At 36.6% G+C, this 17,103-nt stretch overlaps 1 protein-coding gene and 1 pseudogene across 2 annotated transcripts; one reads left to right on the forward strand and one right to left on the reverse strand.

Moving 5' to 3' along the window:
* Positions 1-2,041: 2,041 nt before the first annotated feature.
* On the reverse strand, positions 2,042-6,156 carry LOC308687544 (uncharacterized protein). Its single transcript, XM_081360143.1, has 4 exons — positions 5,905-6,156; positions 4,729-4,801; positions 3,800-3,901; positions 2,042-3,167 (listed from the first exon to the last, which is right to left on the reverse strand). Exons 1-4 carry the CDS (start codon positions 6,040-6,042, stop codon positions 3,142-3,144), a joined length of 339 nt encoding a protein of 112 aa, XP_081216269.1. The 5' UTR covers positions 6,043-6,156; the 3' UTR covers positions 2,042-3,141.
* Positions 6,157-14,143: 7,987 nt separating this feature from the next.
* Positions 14,144-15,087, forward strand: LOC308687535 (microfibril-associated glycoprotein 4-like; annotated as a pseudogene). Its single transcript has 3 exons — positions 14,144-14,350; positions 14,431-14,527; positions 14,620-15,087. The product of its transcript is annotated as a microfibril-associated glycoprotein 4-like (transcript).
* The last annotated feature ends 2,016 nt before the right edge of the window (positions 15,088-17,103 follow it).

The raw sequence follows: 17,103 nt of genomic DNA on the forward strand, positions 1-17,103 counted from the left end.
TTTGATGTTGTAAGGAACAGGCAACTCTGGCCCTTTGCATTCTACTTTTTGAGGTTAATTAAGAGTTAACCTCCAACCCTAATTGAGCACATCTGAAAATTTTAACCAAAGTCTTCAGGTTTATTTCTAGACAATAGGCAGGAGGGTTTGTGGTCGGAGCTAAATCTGCAGGACAGTGGACGCTGAGGGCCAGAGTAAACCATCACTGCTTTAAAAAACGCAGAACGTAAGCTGACCCGACTGTCCATTAAACAACTTCATTTGAATGGTTTCTGTTTTCTGTTTTACTTTCAGACCAGGACTGGAGAACGCCTGACAATGGGATGTTGAGACTTCTTCCTCTGGCTGAGAAAAGCTACACCACATCAGTGATCACATCTTCTGTTCTTCAACTGAACAAACTGTTTAGACGAGGAAGAAGAACACGAACACGATAGAGACGTACAGGGAAGAGCAAGAAACCAGTTTAGCTGTGATAATGAATCATTATTTTCCAACACAATATCAAATCTGTTTTCTGTAGGTGACTGAATATTCTCTGGCACTAATTGTATGGCTTCAGCAGCTGTGAATGGACTATTATGATGTTAATGTATTTTTGAAGACACATTTTTATTTATCTTGAATCTCATTTGTCTTTATGCTACTTTATTAACTTTATGCTTTGTCCTCCAATAAAGTGTTGTTTAATAAAGTATGGTGACTATTGTGTATTGAAAGTGGTGTTTGGGACAGTAAATATACATTTTTATTTGAGAAATTTTAATTTCTTATTTCTTTAGTTTAATTAATTAATAAATAACTAGGCCTACATATAATTAATAACTTATAAATTACTACATATAATTAATGACCAAGATTCTTTTACTTGGGACATAAAAAAATGTAGATCTGGTTAATGATATTTGGGACAACAATGCAACAAAAGTTGCACATACTTGCATGTATGCCAGTTTGCAGTGAAATAAAAGGAAGCTATGTGAATAACAAGAGGCTCCAGTGGGCTATCTTGCTATAAATACTTAAAGCTTAATTGAAGATGATCCATGTTGATCATTCTAGTATATCTACAACTGCTTTTCGAATGAAAGCATATATCACTGATGTCAGGCATATAAGCAGCAATCAGAGGGGGTGAAAAGGAAATGTTGGCACTGTTTTTTTTTGTTGTTTTACTGAATGGTGCATTACCCTTGTGTAATAGTAATAGTGTGTGTAGATCTGTGTAGATTGTACGGCCCAGCAATGGCCCCCAGAAGACCAAACAAATGCACATTTCAAATGGCTGTAACTCAAAGTCCGGTTAGTGTATCAAAGAGAAAATCGGCAGGACGACTGCTTATGCTATGTATAATAAATAATGTTGGCCACAGTTTTCAGATATATATGTAAAGCTGGCATAAAGTTATTTTTAAAGTGCTCACAGTAAAATATCAAATTTCAGCCTGTCCCTCATATATGTCATAAAGGTTAGCACAATGAACAGATTTAGATATCCAGTTGTCCATTAAATATATGATTTATTTAACATTTATTGTTTTATTACTAAACGTTTTAAACTACATTACCCACATATCTCTGTCATTCTATCAGTGGAACAGGAAGCATTGTTCTGTAGTTCATTGAAATGTGCAGACATGCTTAGGGTTAGGGTTAGGATCTCGGTAAAGGAGTAATTTCTCACATTATAGAGACACTTTATAGTTAGCTTAATGTATAACTAATGTAATAATAATACCAAACCATACTTTGTCACATGAAGCGCCGTTTTATATGAGTTAAACGATTGTCCAATCACAGCGAGTTCTGCGATAAAGTCACAGCCAATAAAAACCCAGCTGAACAGATGCGTCACACTTACATGCCCATTTATGGTAAATGATGACAGATCTCTTCTGGTTCCGGCTGCAGGGATAGATACCTTAAATATTGAATATTTAGGCTGTTAAACATGTATTATTTCTAATTAAATTATAAAACTCATATTTAAAAACAAAAGACTCCTTTGTGTGGTTACCATCCAAAAACGAGTTCACGTGATCAATGACACAAATTTGTTTATTTTATTAGACTGATGCATAAATACATTTGAAAGAGAAACTTTTTCTAAGCAATGTCCTACAGCAGGAGTAGTTTTGCAGTATTTTAATTAAAGATAATTACATGTACTAAAGTGCTTCTAACATTTACAGTGTATGTATAGTCAAAGATATATCAATTATATTCAAATAAATGTAACAAAAGCACAATGAATGGACACAATTTTGAAAGCTTATTCCAATATTTAATGTCAAACTGTTTAAAGACAAATGTAGCACCAAAACTACTGCACAACAGTATAAAAATCAGTTAATTAAAAATATCCAGATACAGGGGCAATCTATTATAGTGACACATACATTAACGTTAAAAAAAATTGCTATGATGAAGTTATATATTTACAAACCAAAAGATGAGATTCAACTTTGTTATGTGAAAATTTGTTTCGTCGCTTTAAAGAACAAATAGGCAAAAACATAAGCACAACATTTTACATTCTCAACTTTCATTCTATATCCTTGTGATTATTGGTCACTTTTATTGTAACTATGCAATGAATATGTCCTTTAGCAAAACACCTGATGAGCACTGACCCTTTTTTATAAAGGCATTAGGCAGCAATCAAGTACAGTTTATGAAGCTGAAAAGAGAAAACAAAATGCTTTAACAATATGGAAAAAGATAAATCACTATATTCAATATTGGTTCTGCATATATCAAAGAGATCCTGAGGAGGAGTGGGACTCCACATGAAGACTTTCAGAAACTGTGACAGAGCAAAGGGTGCACCTCGCTGGACACATCCTACGCATGCCCAAACAACAACACCCAAACACAGTGATGAAGTGGACAGGACACCACCAGGAGGATGCAGGAGACAGGAAAGACCAAGGAAGATACGGAGACAGATGTTTCACGAAGATCTGAAGAATGTCAGTGTCCCATGGGAAGATCTGAAGAATGTCAGTGTCCCATGGGAAGATGTGAAGAATGTCAGTGTCCCATGGGAAGATGTGAAGAACTTGGCCACGGATCGAATACGCTGGAGGACACTTGTTGCCCAATGTGCCCAGCACAGGACTTGATGATGACGTTGTGAGTTTATCCATAACCGTGGGATATGTTTTCTGTAAAGAGTGTTGCATAATTAAATGTTAAAAGCATTTTTATGTAATAAGTTCACTGATATGTGGTCATTTCTATGAATAAAAGTATTTCTTTAATAGCAAGCAATAATCATATGAAAATGATTTACATGCAAACGGGACAGTTATCAGCAGTGTTACTGATCTGATTATGACAAAATAATCGAGTATCTGATGTCATGTGACAAGTCACATAAGCTTTTCCACTCTTGCAAACAGAGGTAGGTTATGAGGTGTGGAGAGACATCATGTATCACTGGAACATAAACAGACGGGGACCAATTTGCAATTAATATAAACTTTCTGACAGTGTGTGTGACATCCGACAATTTTCCAAGAAGTGGCGCAACTGATTTACAAATATCGCGATAAATATGTACAGGAATTGAGGCAGTAGCCAATGACAGCACTAGGAGTAAAAGCTGCAGGATTGTGTATGAGTATACAAATATGTACGAGTATCGTACGAATTTGACAACCTGTTAAATCTTGTGAATTATTAAGTCTTTCAGACTATGTTTGTACTGATTGGGCTATGGGTTTTGTGAGAAAAGTTTTAAGAAACAACAAATGCTTGATAAAATGTTTGATTTAGGGTTAAAACCAACACATACCATTGCGAATATTTGCCTTTGCAGCTGTCCGTCTCCTCCGTTTACTTCTCCTCAAACAATAATGGGCTGACTGAGTCCGAAAGGCCCCTTTGGTCTTTTCAGCTGAAAAAAGAGAAAAGAAAATATCATTATGTACAATATATAGGATTATTTAAAGGAAAAAGTACTGATTTACCTTACAAATATTGGATGTTACATTATAAAGCATTAAAAGCATGGCAAGTGTTGTGGTTAATATGCATTTACAACAAATATCACTTTAAAACTATCAATACAGAGGTAAAAGCATGGTAAATTTTGTGATTACTGTCCTTTATTACACCAATCACAGTAAAACTAAGGTTACTGAGGTTTAAAGCATGGTAAATTTTGTGATTACTGTCCTTTACTACACCAATCACAGTAAAATTAAGGTTACTGAGGTTTAAAGCATGGTAAATTTTGTGCTTACTGTCCTTTTACCACGCCCTATCACAGTAAAACTAGGGTTACTGTGGTAAAAGCATGGTAAGTGTTGTGGTTACTGTGCATTTACAATAAGTATCACATTAAAACTACCAATAGTGTGGTAAAAGCATGGTAAGTTTTGTGATTACTGTCTTTTTACTACACTTATCACAGTAAAACTAATGTTACTGTGGTAAAAGCATGGTAAGTGTTGTTTTTACTGTGCTTCTACTACAAATACAACTTTGGAACTAATTGTACTATTTTTAATCTGATATGAATATCTAGGCCTATAGCACGTCACGTGACAGGCAGTGTCACGTGTAATCACCCTATTTTGAATTAGAAAGCAATGAAACGCAAATTAAGTCTCCGTGGAAATGGCAGATATAATGGCAGATTAATATCGACAAACAGAAAATACATTATATCACACATTATTAGGACAGCGTATTTAGGTATTTATTTACTAGGCTACTTACCAACAGCTGACACACGTGAACTGATGCCAAATATCGCGATGTGTTCGGAACGAGACTTCTTCAGCGCGATTTCCTAAAATATAATTTTAAAAAATATCAATAAACAGCAAAGCAATCCAGCTTCCCTGGCAATAAGACCAAAATAATAACATTAAAAAAATACATAAACCACGATAAGATAAGATCTCGTGAATAAATGTTGATTAAACAGCTTCTCTGCTGCAGCCGACAGGCAGAAATAATCGAGCTGTGATCACGAAAGACGAAAAATAACGAAATAAACGTGTCCGTGGCACGAATCAATAGATTAAATTACGTGACCGTACGTTGGAGTTATCCGTGGTCTCACCACAGACTCAATCCGTGCTCCTATCACAGATTTTAGATCTGACTATAGCCAAGCAAGCAATAGGTGTAAAACGCCATCAAACTGGATAGGACAAGACAAAATTGCAACACAGTCGACATAAAGCTTTCAAGTGTCTAAACAAGCCAGCAACATTACAACATCCAGTGAGTGAGGTCAGGTTGTTGAGGTCCGTGGTGCCATCACGGGACTTCAGTTAGGCTAACAGAATCAAACTGAATTTTTATGATGGCAGGACAATGCAACAGCTACAATAACAGAGAGGTTAAAGTCTTTATGGTATTTAGTGTTGGAAAAAAAAAATACTTAAAATGTTGTGTTTCCAAATGAGAAAGCACGTCCATTGAGTGAGATCTGTTCTCTGTCATTGAAACGGGTATCCGTGTGTGGACCACGGAAGATGAGTGTCATTGACTTGCGCGTTGGAGTTATCCGTGGTCTCACCACAGACTCACTCCGTGCTCCTACCACAGATTTTAGATCTGACTATACACTATAGCCAAGCGAGCAATAGGTGTAAAACGCCATCAAACTGGATTTTATGATGACAGGACGAGACAAAATGTCAAGTTAATTACATGCCATTGCAACACAGTCGACCTAAAGCTTATAAGTTCCTAAACAAGCCAGCAACATTACAACGTCCAGTGAGTGAGGTCAGGTTGTTGAGGTCCGTGGTGCCATCACGGGACTTTGGTTAGGCTAACTGAAACAAACCGAAATTTTATGATGACAGGACAATGCAATAGCTACAATAACAGTCAGGTTAACGTCATTATGGCATTTGATGTTGGAAAAGTAACAAATACTTCAAATGTTGCGTTTCCAAATGAGAAAGCACGTCCATTGAGTGAGATCTGTACTCCGTCATTGAAACGGGTATCCGTGTGTTGACCACGGAAGGTCAGTGTCATTGACTTGCGCTGGAGTAATATCCGTGGCCGCATCACGGAATTTGGGGCGATTCCGTGATGGCTCCACGGATTTTGAGTTAAGGGCCCGTGGACATTTCACGGAATCCTATGAGACCAGGTTGCAACTACACTCGTTCGTGGTTTCACACAGCAACACATGATGACGCATTTCCGCCTCCCGCTGGACTGGAGCGACTGTACAGCTCGATACTAGTCACTTGTTTTTCAAGACTCTGAATGATTAACGTAATGTATTAATATATCTTTAATGTCCCAATAAGGTGGCATCCATTTAATAATTTTAATAAATATAATAATTTACACTCAATATATTATTATTGCATACTGTTTTACAATACTGAGGTGCATCTGCCTCTATTCGCACTATGTATAGCATCTAACTACTATTTACTTATTGCAAAGAAAGCAGCTACTGCTAATTTTACATAGTTTAGATAGAATCTGTTGCTATTTTCACTTAATGCAAAGTGAGCGCTGTCATTATTTACCCATTTTGTGATCACAAAGGAAATATGCACATTACAGAAAATTACTTTTTTGTAATTAAGTTTTTTAATTACTTAATTATTTGCCAAAAAATCTATTTTAAAAGATAAGAGACATCAATATGCATGAATGCTGATATTATATTAGGCTTCACTAGCTTATACTCTGTAGTTTATAAACAAAATATTTTAGTTACAACATTAAAGTTAACATGACATCGTTCTACATGTTCTTAAACAAAGTCTGTGTTTTTCCTCGGCCGGCTTTTGTGTCTTTGAGGAAATTAATCTTAACAAACATTAACAAACATGTTGTGCTTTTCTTTCAAAATGCATGACGTGTTCAAAGGAAAATCTACAGGTGAACATCCTCAATGGTTTGATGTACAGTAGATCTGATGTTTGATGTGTACATAGGCTGAAATTTCACAACACTGTATTTGTGTGTACAAAACATTCATTTGTTTACATATATGTACTGTTGTAAACGAAAAATTGTGTTTTTCTCTGAAAATAAAGTGGGTAAATGTGTGTTGTTGCTGAGACCAAAAATAAAAAAACCAAATGAAAGAATAATATCTGTTCTGAAACATTCACACGCAAAGTTGGAGGTCATGTGATCTGTAATCTCTTTAGCTTTTCACTAGAACACATCCAAGTCCAAAACCCATCAAGAGCACAGCCACATACAATAAGAAGAAATTCTTATTTCTTCAGAAATGTACTGTGAATGCTTGGATGCCTCTATCTGAAGTCCAGATCTCAACCTGACTGAGCTTGTATATATATATATACATACACACAAACAAGGACTAATGACTAACACCTGTGAATAATCAAACAATGAAAACATAACACATGAAACAAGGAGGCACATGATAGGATCACATAAGGGCAAGGGAATAACATGACAAATGTGATAAATGATAAAATTAAAAAGCAATGGCAATTGGGGGGCCTGGGCGGTGGAGCAATGGCAGACTGGCGCAGTGTTTATTACTTATATTTGTGTGTGTGTGTGTGTGTGTGTGTGTGTGTGTGTGTGTGTGTGTGTGTGTGTGTGTGTGTGTGTGTGTGTGTGTGTGTGTGTGTGTGTGTGTGTGTGTGTGTGTGTGTGTGTGTCTGTGTGTGTGTGTGTGTGTGTGTGTGTGTGTGTGTGTGTGTGTGAACAGGGCTGGAGAACATGTACCAGCTGACACGTAACAGAAAGTACATGCTGAGAGTGGATCTGGAGGACTTCACTGGAAGGAAGGGTTTTGCTCTGTACTCGTCCTTCTCTGTGGGTCCTGAATCTGACGGGTATAAACTGCAATTTTCAGGGTTCAAGGAGCAGGTAGGACACTTTCATACTTTAACACTCGAGTACACATGTTCATGTACTTTCAAAAGTTTTGGGAATTTCACTGAAGTATTCTTTACCTAAATATGATGATAATATATTTAATGATGCTCTTCTCTGCAGCCGACTTTTTATCTGGCTATGATGGACAGAAGTTCTCCACCTTTGACAAAGACCAAGACGCTTCAGATACTAACTGTGCCAAACGGTTTCTCGGGGGATTTTGGTACAGAGCCTGTCACAGTACAAACCCCAACGGTGTGTATTTATGGGGAGAAGATCCCACTCATTACGCCATTGGAAATGTTTGGTACACCTGGAAGAGGAATCTCGCTGTTGGTCTGAAAACCATCAGGATGAAGATCAGACCTGTGTCTTAGACATATGAAGAAACATTACAGGGATTCTCAGAAAGAAAATAAATGAAGGTTGTAAAGACGGAGTCCAACGGCCTGGGCGATGGGATAATGTGTGTATGTCTTCTCAGCGCTCCAGTGAAGTTTACTTAATTTATTAGAATTTTCAATATTACTTTAGCCCAGCGCTTAATCTGACTCTAATTTCAAATGATAATCAAATTTAGATTGTGTTTCTTATTAGAAAATAATCATAAATATTGATTATGATTTAATTTAGATCTGAGTATCAATTTCAATTATTCTTTCATTAAGGGACCCGATGCCGCACAGAGTCACACGCCCCTGGTTTACGTGGATCTCACGGACACAAACTTGTCAGTTCTGACTTTTGTCAGTGGATGCAGGGTTTGCTAATACCTCGGTAAGTCGGTTGCCTTCTGCTCACACATACAAAAAAGTGTAGTTTATTTAACCATTTCCATACAACTTGCTAAATCAGTGATAGACAGAAATTAAAAGATTTTATATGCGCCTTATTTGACCTATTTATATGACCAAATATAAATATACAGTACCAGTCAAAAGTTTGGAAACAGTACTATTTTTAATGTTTTTGAAAGAAGTCTCTTATGCTCATCAAGCCTGCAGTTAAAAAAACAAAAACAAAAAAAACCCCAGTAATATTATGAAATATTATTACAATTTAAAATAATGGTTCTCTTTTTTAATATACTTTAAAATGCAATTTATTTTTGTGATGCAAAGCTGAATTTTCATCAGCAAGTACTCCAGTCTTTGGTGTCTTATGATCCTTCAGAAATCATTCTAATATGCTGATTTATGATCAATGTTGGAAACAGTTGTGCTGCTTAATATTTTTTTATAACCTGAGATACTTTTTTCAGGATTATTTGATGAATAGAAAGTTAAAAAGAACTGTATTTATTTAGAATAGAAATCTTTTGTAACAATATACACTACCGTTCAAAAGTTTGGGAACAATAACTATTTTTTTTTTTAAGAAATTAGTACTTTAATTCAACAAGAATGCGTTAAATTGATAAAAGGTGATGGTAACGATTTATAGTGTTAGAAATGTTTTTATTTTGAATAAATGCTGTTTTTATGAATAAATGCTGTTAACGTTTTACTCATCAATGAATCCTGAAAAAAGTATTCCAAAAAAATATATTAAACAGCACAAGTGTTTCCATCATTGATAATAACTGAGTATCAAATCATCATATTAGAATGATTTCTGAAGGATCATAAGACACCAAAGACTGGAGTACTTGCTGATGAAAATTCAGCTTTGCATCACAAAAATAAATTACATTTTAAAGTATATTAAAAAAGAGAACCATTATTTTAAATTGTAATAATATTTCATAATATTACTGGTTTTTTTAGTTTTTTGTTTTTTTAACTGCAGGCTTGATGAGCATAAGAGACTTCTTTCAAAAACATTAAAAATAGTAACGTTTCCAAACTTTTGACTGGTACTGTATATATATAGACCAAATATTTGACCGTATTTGACCTATCCTGGAGCACCAGCCTGCGGGAGCACCAGCCTCCTCATAATCTACTAAAATAATGGTTTCAGAAAACTTCAGAATAAATCAAGATGTAACATTTATTTGTCAGGTAAAAAAGTATCCTGCCAATTACAGAAGTAAATGATTAAAGCCAATTCAGAAATAATAAATACATGACATCATTTACTCAACGATGACTCTAAAAGTAAGCAATGCATTCCTGACAGAGACACACAGTAGTGTGTGAGCGTTTTCCAAATATAATACTTGGGAAAACACTGACACAGCACTGTGTGGGGTTTTCCCTGGTTACAGATTCCCCCGACTGCTCTGTCACCTACCCTTAAATACCCAGACCAGAACAAAAGGGTTATACCAATATTTTTTAGAGTTGTTTTTGGTCAATTCATGTACCCCAGGGGGGAGCACCTGGTTTCGGGAGATATCTTGAAGAGACATCACTCAGAGAGGAGAACAGGATTCTCCTAAGTTCTCAATCTTTCTCATTATACCAATGAATGCAATGAAATTAAGACCATTTTACCAATCGCACTGAGACATTTAAAATGAAACCAAACATGAAAAGGAAAAACAATAGATTCACAAGATACATCATATGTGATATATAGACATTCTTAGTGAACTTTTGGTATAAACAAGGAGATAAGTTTGGACAGGACAATGTCCTGTGCTCTTTCTTTGCGATCTGTCCAGGGTGCGTTTTATTGCTTTATTGCAGGGTGAATTTTATCTCAGCTTTTGTTTTAGCAGGAAAATCAGTTCTTAAAAGGTCAAAGGGTTTCCTTTTCTCCATTAACTGTGCAACTTAGTAAATCATGTAAGAATATTTATGGCTGATGTTCTGTGTAATCTCATCAGTTATTTTCTTCTTTTTTGTTTTTGGGTCACTTTAAATGTACAGTTGAAACAAATCAACAATAAACTTGAGTAAACCCCTGTAATGAATGCATAATGTGTCAATGTAGTTTGTTATGGCCATGTGAAATAATTGCAATAATTGTAATTATTGAAACTGATCAGCATAATTTCTCCACTGAAAAATCTCCAATAAAAAAATGCAATAGATGTACATTTTAGACAAGTCGAACTGTTGGCATTTTTTAGGCATTTATTTTGGTGTGTCGCACAAATATTTACTATTGTGATATTGACAAAAGAACTAAATTATTTTTAGTGTATTCTGCCAACCATGTAACTTATCACCAGTTAGTATTTCAACATTGTGCAGTGCAAGAGTGACTGAAATGCCAGATGCTCTTACTGATAAAAGGTCAGTTGAAGATGCGAGTGACGCAACGATTTATAGATGTTTCATGATCATTGAACTCAGATTAAACAACAATTTAATAAATGACAAAAATAAACAGGCAGCTTTCATTAACACACGCTATGTGCCAAGAATTAAAGAGGTGGTATAATGCCCTTTTCACAAGATGTAAAATAAGTTTCTGATGTCCCCAGAGTGTGTGTGTGTGAAGATTTAGCTCAAAATACCCCCAGTGTTTCCGCTACATTAGGCTAATTCTGCCGTGGTGGTCCGCCACACCAAAAATCATCCCGCCACGGCTGCAGCTTCTCAGTGAGGTCCGATATTGTGTTATTGTTAAGCCCCACTAAAGGCATAAAAAACATTGTAAAGCACCATAAAGTTTTCTTGCACTATATTCCAAGACTTCTAAAATCATTCGATAGCATAATGTGAGGTAAAAATGAATATTTAAGTCGTTAAAGTTAAAGTTAATGGAAACTCATCTCTCCTCAGTCATTCTCCATTCAGCATTCAAACAGCGCGTCGTGTTTGGTTCACGACAGTAACACGATAACACTCTCTCCAAGATCAATGTTCCCATTATTATACTTTATTTGTAGATAAAGGTCTATGGTTTGCATAAAATGACTTTATTGCGCTTTCTAAATCATATTCCTTTATCCCAGGTGTCTGTTAGAGTACAGCACTGGAGTAGAGAGCACTATGAATTGTTCTTCATGTGCACAGTAACTGAAATTTAAAACTGTTAAAAGAAAAGGCTCAATAAACTGTTGCATAGATATAATACACTAAGCATCAAATATCTCTTTGCTTTGTGCTTTGAACTTTTCAATGCGAAGCGCTTAATCGCTTTGCCGCTCTAAATTGGAGCCTTTCATATTATAATACTTACGGGAGGTTTAAACACCTGGGGCAAGGGGGCGTGGCCCATGGGAATATGGAAACACTGACTCCACAGATATTTTTATATAGCATGTTAAAATTGTGCAAAAATGCACTGCATTGCATTGTGTCTGTCCCTTTAAATGTAAATGAGCTGCTGCTCCCAGCACAGAGGGCGGAGCTACAACAGCTTGTGTAATTTTACCTCACACAGACAAGCACTGAAATTTTTTAAAAACTTGAATTTTTTTTTGTTCAAACTGGAGTCAGACAATGGAGAGACTCAAGAAGAAGTGACGTAATCACAATTCATCTAAAGCCCTAACTGGCCTCCAGTGAAGTAGGTTTAGTTGATATATGGAGAGAATTAAACCCCGGAATCAAAGATTATACATTTTATTCATCAAGACATAAATCATATTCACGCATAGATATGTTTCTTTTGCCGCAAGAATATATTCCCTTTGTAAATGTATGTACTATGGATCAATCCTTATATCAGATCACGCACCAGTCTATCTTAATCTTTCCATAGGTCAAGGTTTATCTCAGCACAAACACTGGAGGTTTAATTCCTCATTACTCAATGATAATGATGCATGTAAAAATATTAAAGAATGGTTTAAATATTCTATAATTGATAATGCTGCCTCTAATGTTACACCAGCTGTTATGTGGGATGGCTAATGTCAGAACTCTCTAAATTTGAACAACTTCATAAACAGCATCCTTCAGAGGAGAACTCAAAAAAATTACATGAAATTAGAAATCAATTAAATATTTTTCAGACTGAACAAACCAAGAAATTGCTGTCTTTCACGAAGAAGAAGTATTTTGAATTTGATAACAAACCTAGCAGATTATTAGCTCATCAACTGAAGAAGGAGCGTGAAGAAAATACAATTAAAGTGATTCGTAACTCTAATGGCCAATTGACTTATGATGCAAAACTAATAAATCAAGCCTTCGTTGAATTTTATAATAAGCTTTATCACTCTGACAACCCCTCTGATTCAAATATACCAAAAAATTTGGACTCTATATCTATCTACCATCATTGGCGGAGGAGGAAAAAGAGGTACAACAAGCTATCAGGTCCTTGGCGTCAGGAAAAACTCCTGGATTAGATGGATTCCCTGTGGAATTCTATAAGGCATTTTGGCCTCAAATTGAACCCCTTTTCATGCCAATGGTGAATGATTTTTTTTAAGAACGGGAACCTCCCTGAAACAATGAAGACTACCATTATAACTTTAATTCACAAGAAGGATAAAGATGCAACAGAATGTATGTCATATCATCGTCCAATCTCGCTACTTCCAGTCGATTTTAAAATTATATCTAAACTTCTTGCCAGAAAAAATGGGAAAAAGAAAGAAAAAAAATTCTTCCCTACCTTATTCATACAGATCAGACAGGTTTCATATATGGTTCGGATAATATTCGTAGACTCTTAAATATAATTGATTACTCAAAATTGAATAATTGAAAACATTAATAGTATCCCTTGACGCCGAAAAGGCATTTGATAGGATAGAATGGAAATTTGTATTTGCTGCATTAAAAAAAATTAAATCTAAGTAATACATTTATTTTGTTGATCAAAAACTTGTACAATAATCCCTTAGCAAAGATCTGTACAAATCATTTTATGTCTGAACAAATAATATTAAAAAGAGGCTGTCGCCAGGGTTCTCCTCTCTCCCCTTTACTGTTTAATCTAGCAATTGAACCCCTTGCTGAAGTTATAAGGAGTAGGGATGATGTATGTCTCAGCCAGGGGTATGTATTACAAACACTGTGCATAAGATATCTCTATATGCAGATTATATTTTATTATATTTAACTAAAACTGACCAATCTATCCCTGTAACACTCAGTATTATAAATTTATTTGGCAACATATCAGGCTACAAAATCTAAAGACACAGAGGAGGAGTCTGAGAATCTGACAGATATATAAAGAGTGTTTGTGTCAGACTGAACAATACAAACGGTGAGTTACTGTTTTATTCTTTCAGACATTTATACAACTTTATACAAGAAAACGGACATAATATAAAAATGTTTTTATTATTTTTGTCTAGATAAATCAGACCTCTGCAGTGATCTACTGAGGAGAGTCCGAGAAGATGGCAGTAAGTTCATCAATAAGTCTACATTTCTAGAGAGGGTTTTCAGTGTGATGTTCATCTCTTTCTCTCTGTCTCGTGTAGTTGATGGTGTTCCTGGCGGTTATTCTCTCTGTTGTTCTGGTGAGCGGGTGCAGTCAGGATGGAGACATGCCGGCCGACTGTTCTGACCTTTATAAAGCAGGACAAAAGCTCAGTGGGATTTACTCCATCTATCCAGCAGGAGACGTTCCTGTCTGGGTTTACTGTGACATGGTCTCAGATGGGAAAGATGAAGACAACGGAGGATGGACGGTACGAACGTGACTTTAGATCATCAAACACACATCAGAACATACATTATGAATCATATATTCTATATAAACCCATCACAGGTGATTCAGAGGAGAATGGACGGCAGTGTGAATTTCTATCAGCCGTGGAATCAGTACAAGCGAGGATTCGGGAATGTGGAGAGCGAATACTGGCTGGGTAAGATCTCACAGCGTGTGTCCGTTTGTGTGGATGATCATGTCTTTGGTTGAACATGTTCTTCATGTGTGTGTGTGTGTGTGTGAGAACAGGGCTGGAGAACATGTACCAGCTGACACGTAACAGAAACTACTCGCTGAGAGTGGATCTGGAGGACTTCCCAGGAAGGAAGGGTTCGGCTCTGTACTCGTCCTTCTCTTTGGATTGTGAAACTGACGGGTATAAACTGCATGTTTCAGGGTTCAGGGATGGAGGAGCAGGTAGGACACTTTCATTTACATTAAAAAAATTAAAAATAAAATCACACTCAGTTGAGTAAATGTGCACCTGATGTCCTCAATGATGTTCCTTGACAAAGACCAAGACACTTATGAAAATAACTGTGCCAAACTGTATCTCGGGGCATTTTGGTATGCAACCTGTCACAAGCAAACCCCAACGGTGTGTATTTATGGGGGGAAGATCCCACCATTTTTGCCATTGGAGATGTTTGGTACACCTGGAAGAATTACGCTGTCGGTATGAAAACCATCAGGATGAAGATCAGACGTGTGTCTTAGACATTTGAAGAAACATTACAGTGTTTCTCAGAAAGAAAATAAATTAAGGTTAAAGGGTTTCCTTGTCTCCGTTAACTGTGTAACTTAGTAAATCATGTAAGAATATTGTATGTGGCTGATGTTTTGTGCACGCGCATCAATTATTTTCTGCTTTGTTTTGGGTCACTTCTTTAAATTTAAACTGAAACGAATCAACAATAAACTTCAATAAACTCATGCAACAAACACAATGTGTCAATGTAGATTTGTTTATATATACATGTGGCAGGGCGGGGTTAGATCCCGCCCTAGTAAGTGTTGTCATCTAATTGATGGGCGTGAGCGCCTATTGGCGGCCGTCCCTGGCCTATTTAAGGTGGAGTTCAGGCCACCTGGGTATGCGTCATTGTTACGATCGCCTCTGTTTGGGTGCGCTCGCAGCTCTGTGGGAGCCAGGTTATGGCTGGGACTGGTGTGACCTTGCTTTTTGGTGCAGGCTGTCTTTCACCACAGCTCATGTGTATGATCGGATGGAGCAGCTGTACATTTGTGAGTTTCCTTTTATGAACGAAGCTGTGAGTAACTGAGTTATCTGTGGGTCTAGCGATCGACTTCTGGTGCATCAATTCGCTCATGAGCAGTTCGTCTCGGTGGACTTAGGGGCAAATGCTTCCCAGACAACGCTGTTAGGCTGCACTGTTTGTTCTGCTGCCATTTATTCTACGGTGTGACCGTTTATTTTAAATATTTTTCTGATATGTCCTTGTGATTTGTTTGTCTTCTGTATTGTTATAGCTTATGTTAATGCTGGTGGTAGAGGTGTAGAGTGGCTAACCATGGTCTCGGCGTTGTCACTTAAACGCGAGCCAGTTAATGAATATGATTAGCCCCACCTGTTGTTATATCGCCACCAGCAGTTTGTGTGTTTCTTTGGGTCCAGGTTTTTCCTGGCGACTAGGGAAAAGTCAGTAATATCCTGCACCTGAGAAAACCAATTGTTTTGTTTAATGTTTTGATTTTTCTATTTTTGTTTACTGATTACTTTTGGATGTGTTTTAATTTGGTGGAAGCCCGAATAATTGGGTGTTTATTTGTATTATTTGATTTATTTTGTTGTTTTGTCCTATGCCAAAATGGCAATCTGATGTGAACTTCTTGGGAAACACTAGCCAGTTTAACTTCTGTGGCCAGTAAATTGCCAAGTGTTGGCCTCTTTTATAGTTAGAATTTGTTATACTGTAATTTGTTAATACATGTGCCTGCAGCTAATTGTGAAATTATATTGTGTTTTTGTGTTTCTTTCAGAAGCTGAAGGCCCCCGGTGTAGGGAAGCTAGCTGTTTGTGCCTTTTTGGTTGTGGTGTTTCCTTCACCGAGTGTTTTGCCGTTGGCACCTGCGTTTCTTTCACTTAAGTGTGAGAGTCAGAGTGTTTGTGTGAAGTGTGGTGTGGTCTTAGGATACTCACTGTCCAGCTAGCTCCCTACTGGTAAGCCTCAGCCTGAAAGTGTCTTTTCTCTTTGGTTTTTGTTTTGATGCACACCAAAGTGGTGTAGAACTCTTGTCTCCCCTGGAGTCAATAGCTTTTTATATATTTAAAATAATTATTATTGTGAAAAAGTATTTTTGTATTCAGATCCACGTCTCTTGTCCTCTGTGGTAGCGAACCTCTGTGTTCTTGTGAAATTTCCCTGTTCAGTGAAACGGGGTGGCGTAGTCTGCTCTTTATTCTGCTATACTTTCTCATAAGTGTATATTTTGTCCTTCCACCACCTTGCCACATACAGTATGTGTTTGATTGTGTGTGTGTATTGCAGCTGCACAATTTAGCAATTTAGCTTGCTTATTTAGAAACCACACAATAATGCACAAGGATATGGACAGTGCTTAGTTTGTAAATCAATAATTGTCAAATCCAAAACAACAATTCAAAGGCGCTATGATCGTCACTGTCTATAAAATTTAAGTTTTCCCGGAACATACAATAGAGTCACGAAGTGGTGTTGGCACAACTTAAAAGAGCATCATTCACAAGTTTCA

Source organism: Scardinius erythrophthalmus (genome assembly GCF_964197995.2).
Source record: "Scardinius erythrophthalmus genome assembly, chromosome: 3".
Lineage (NCBI taxonomy): Eukaryota > Metazoa > Chordata > Actinopteri > Cypriniformes > Leuciscidae > Scardinius > Scardinius erythrophthalmus.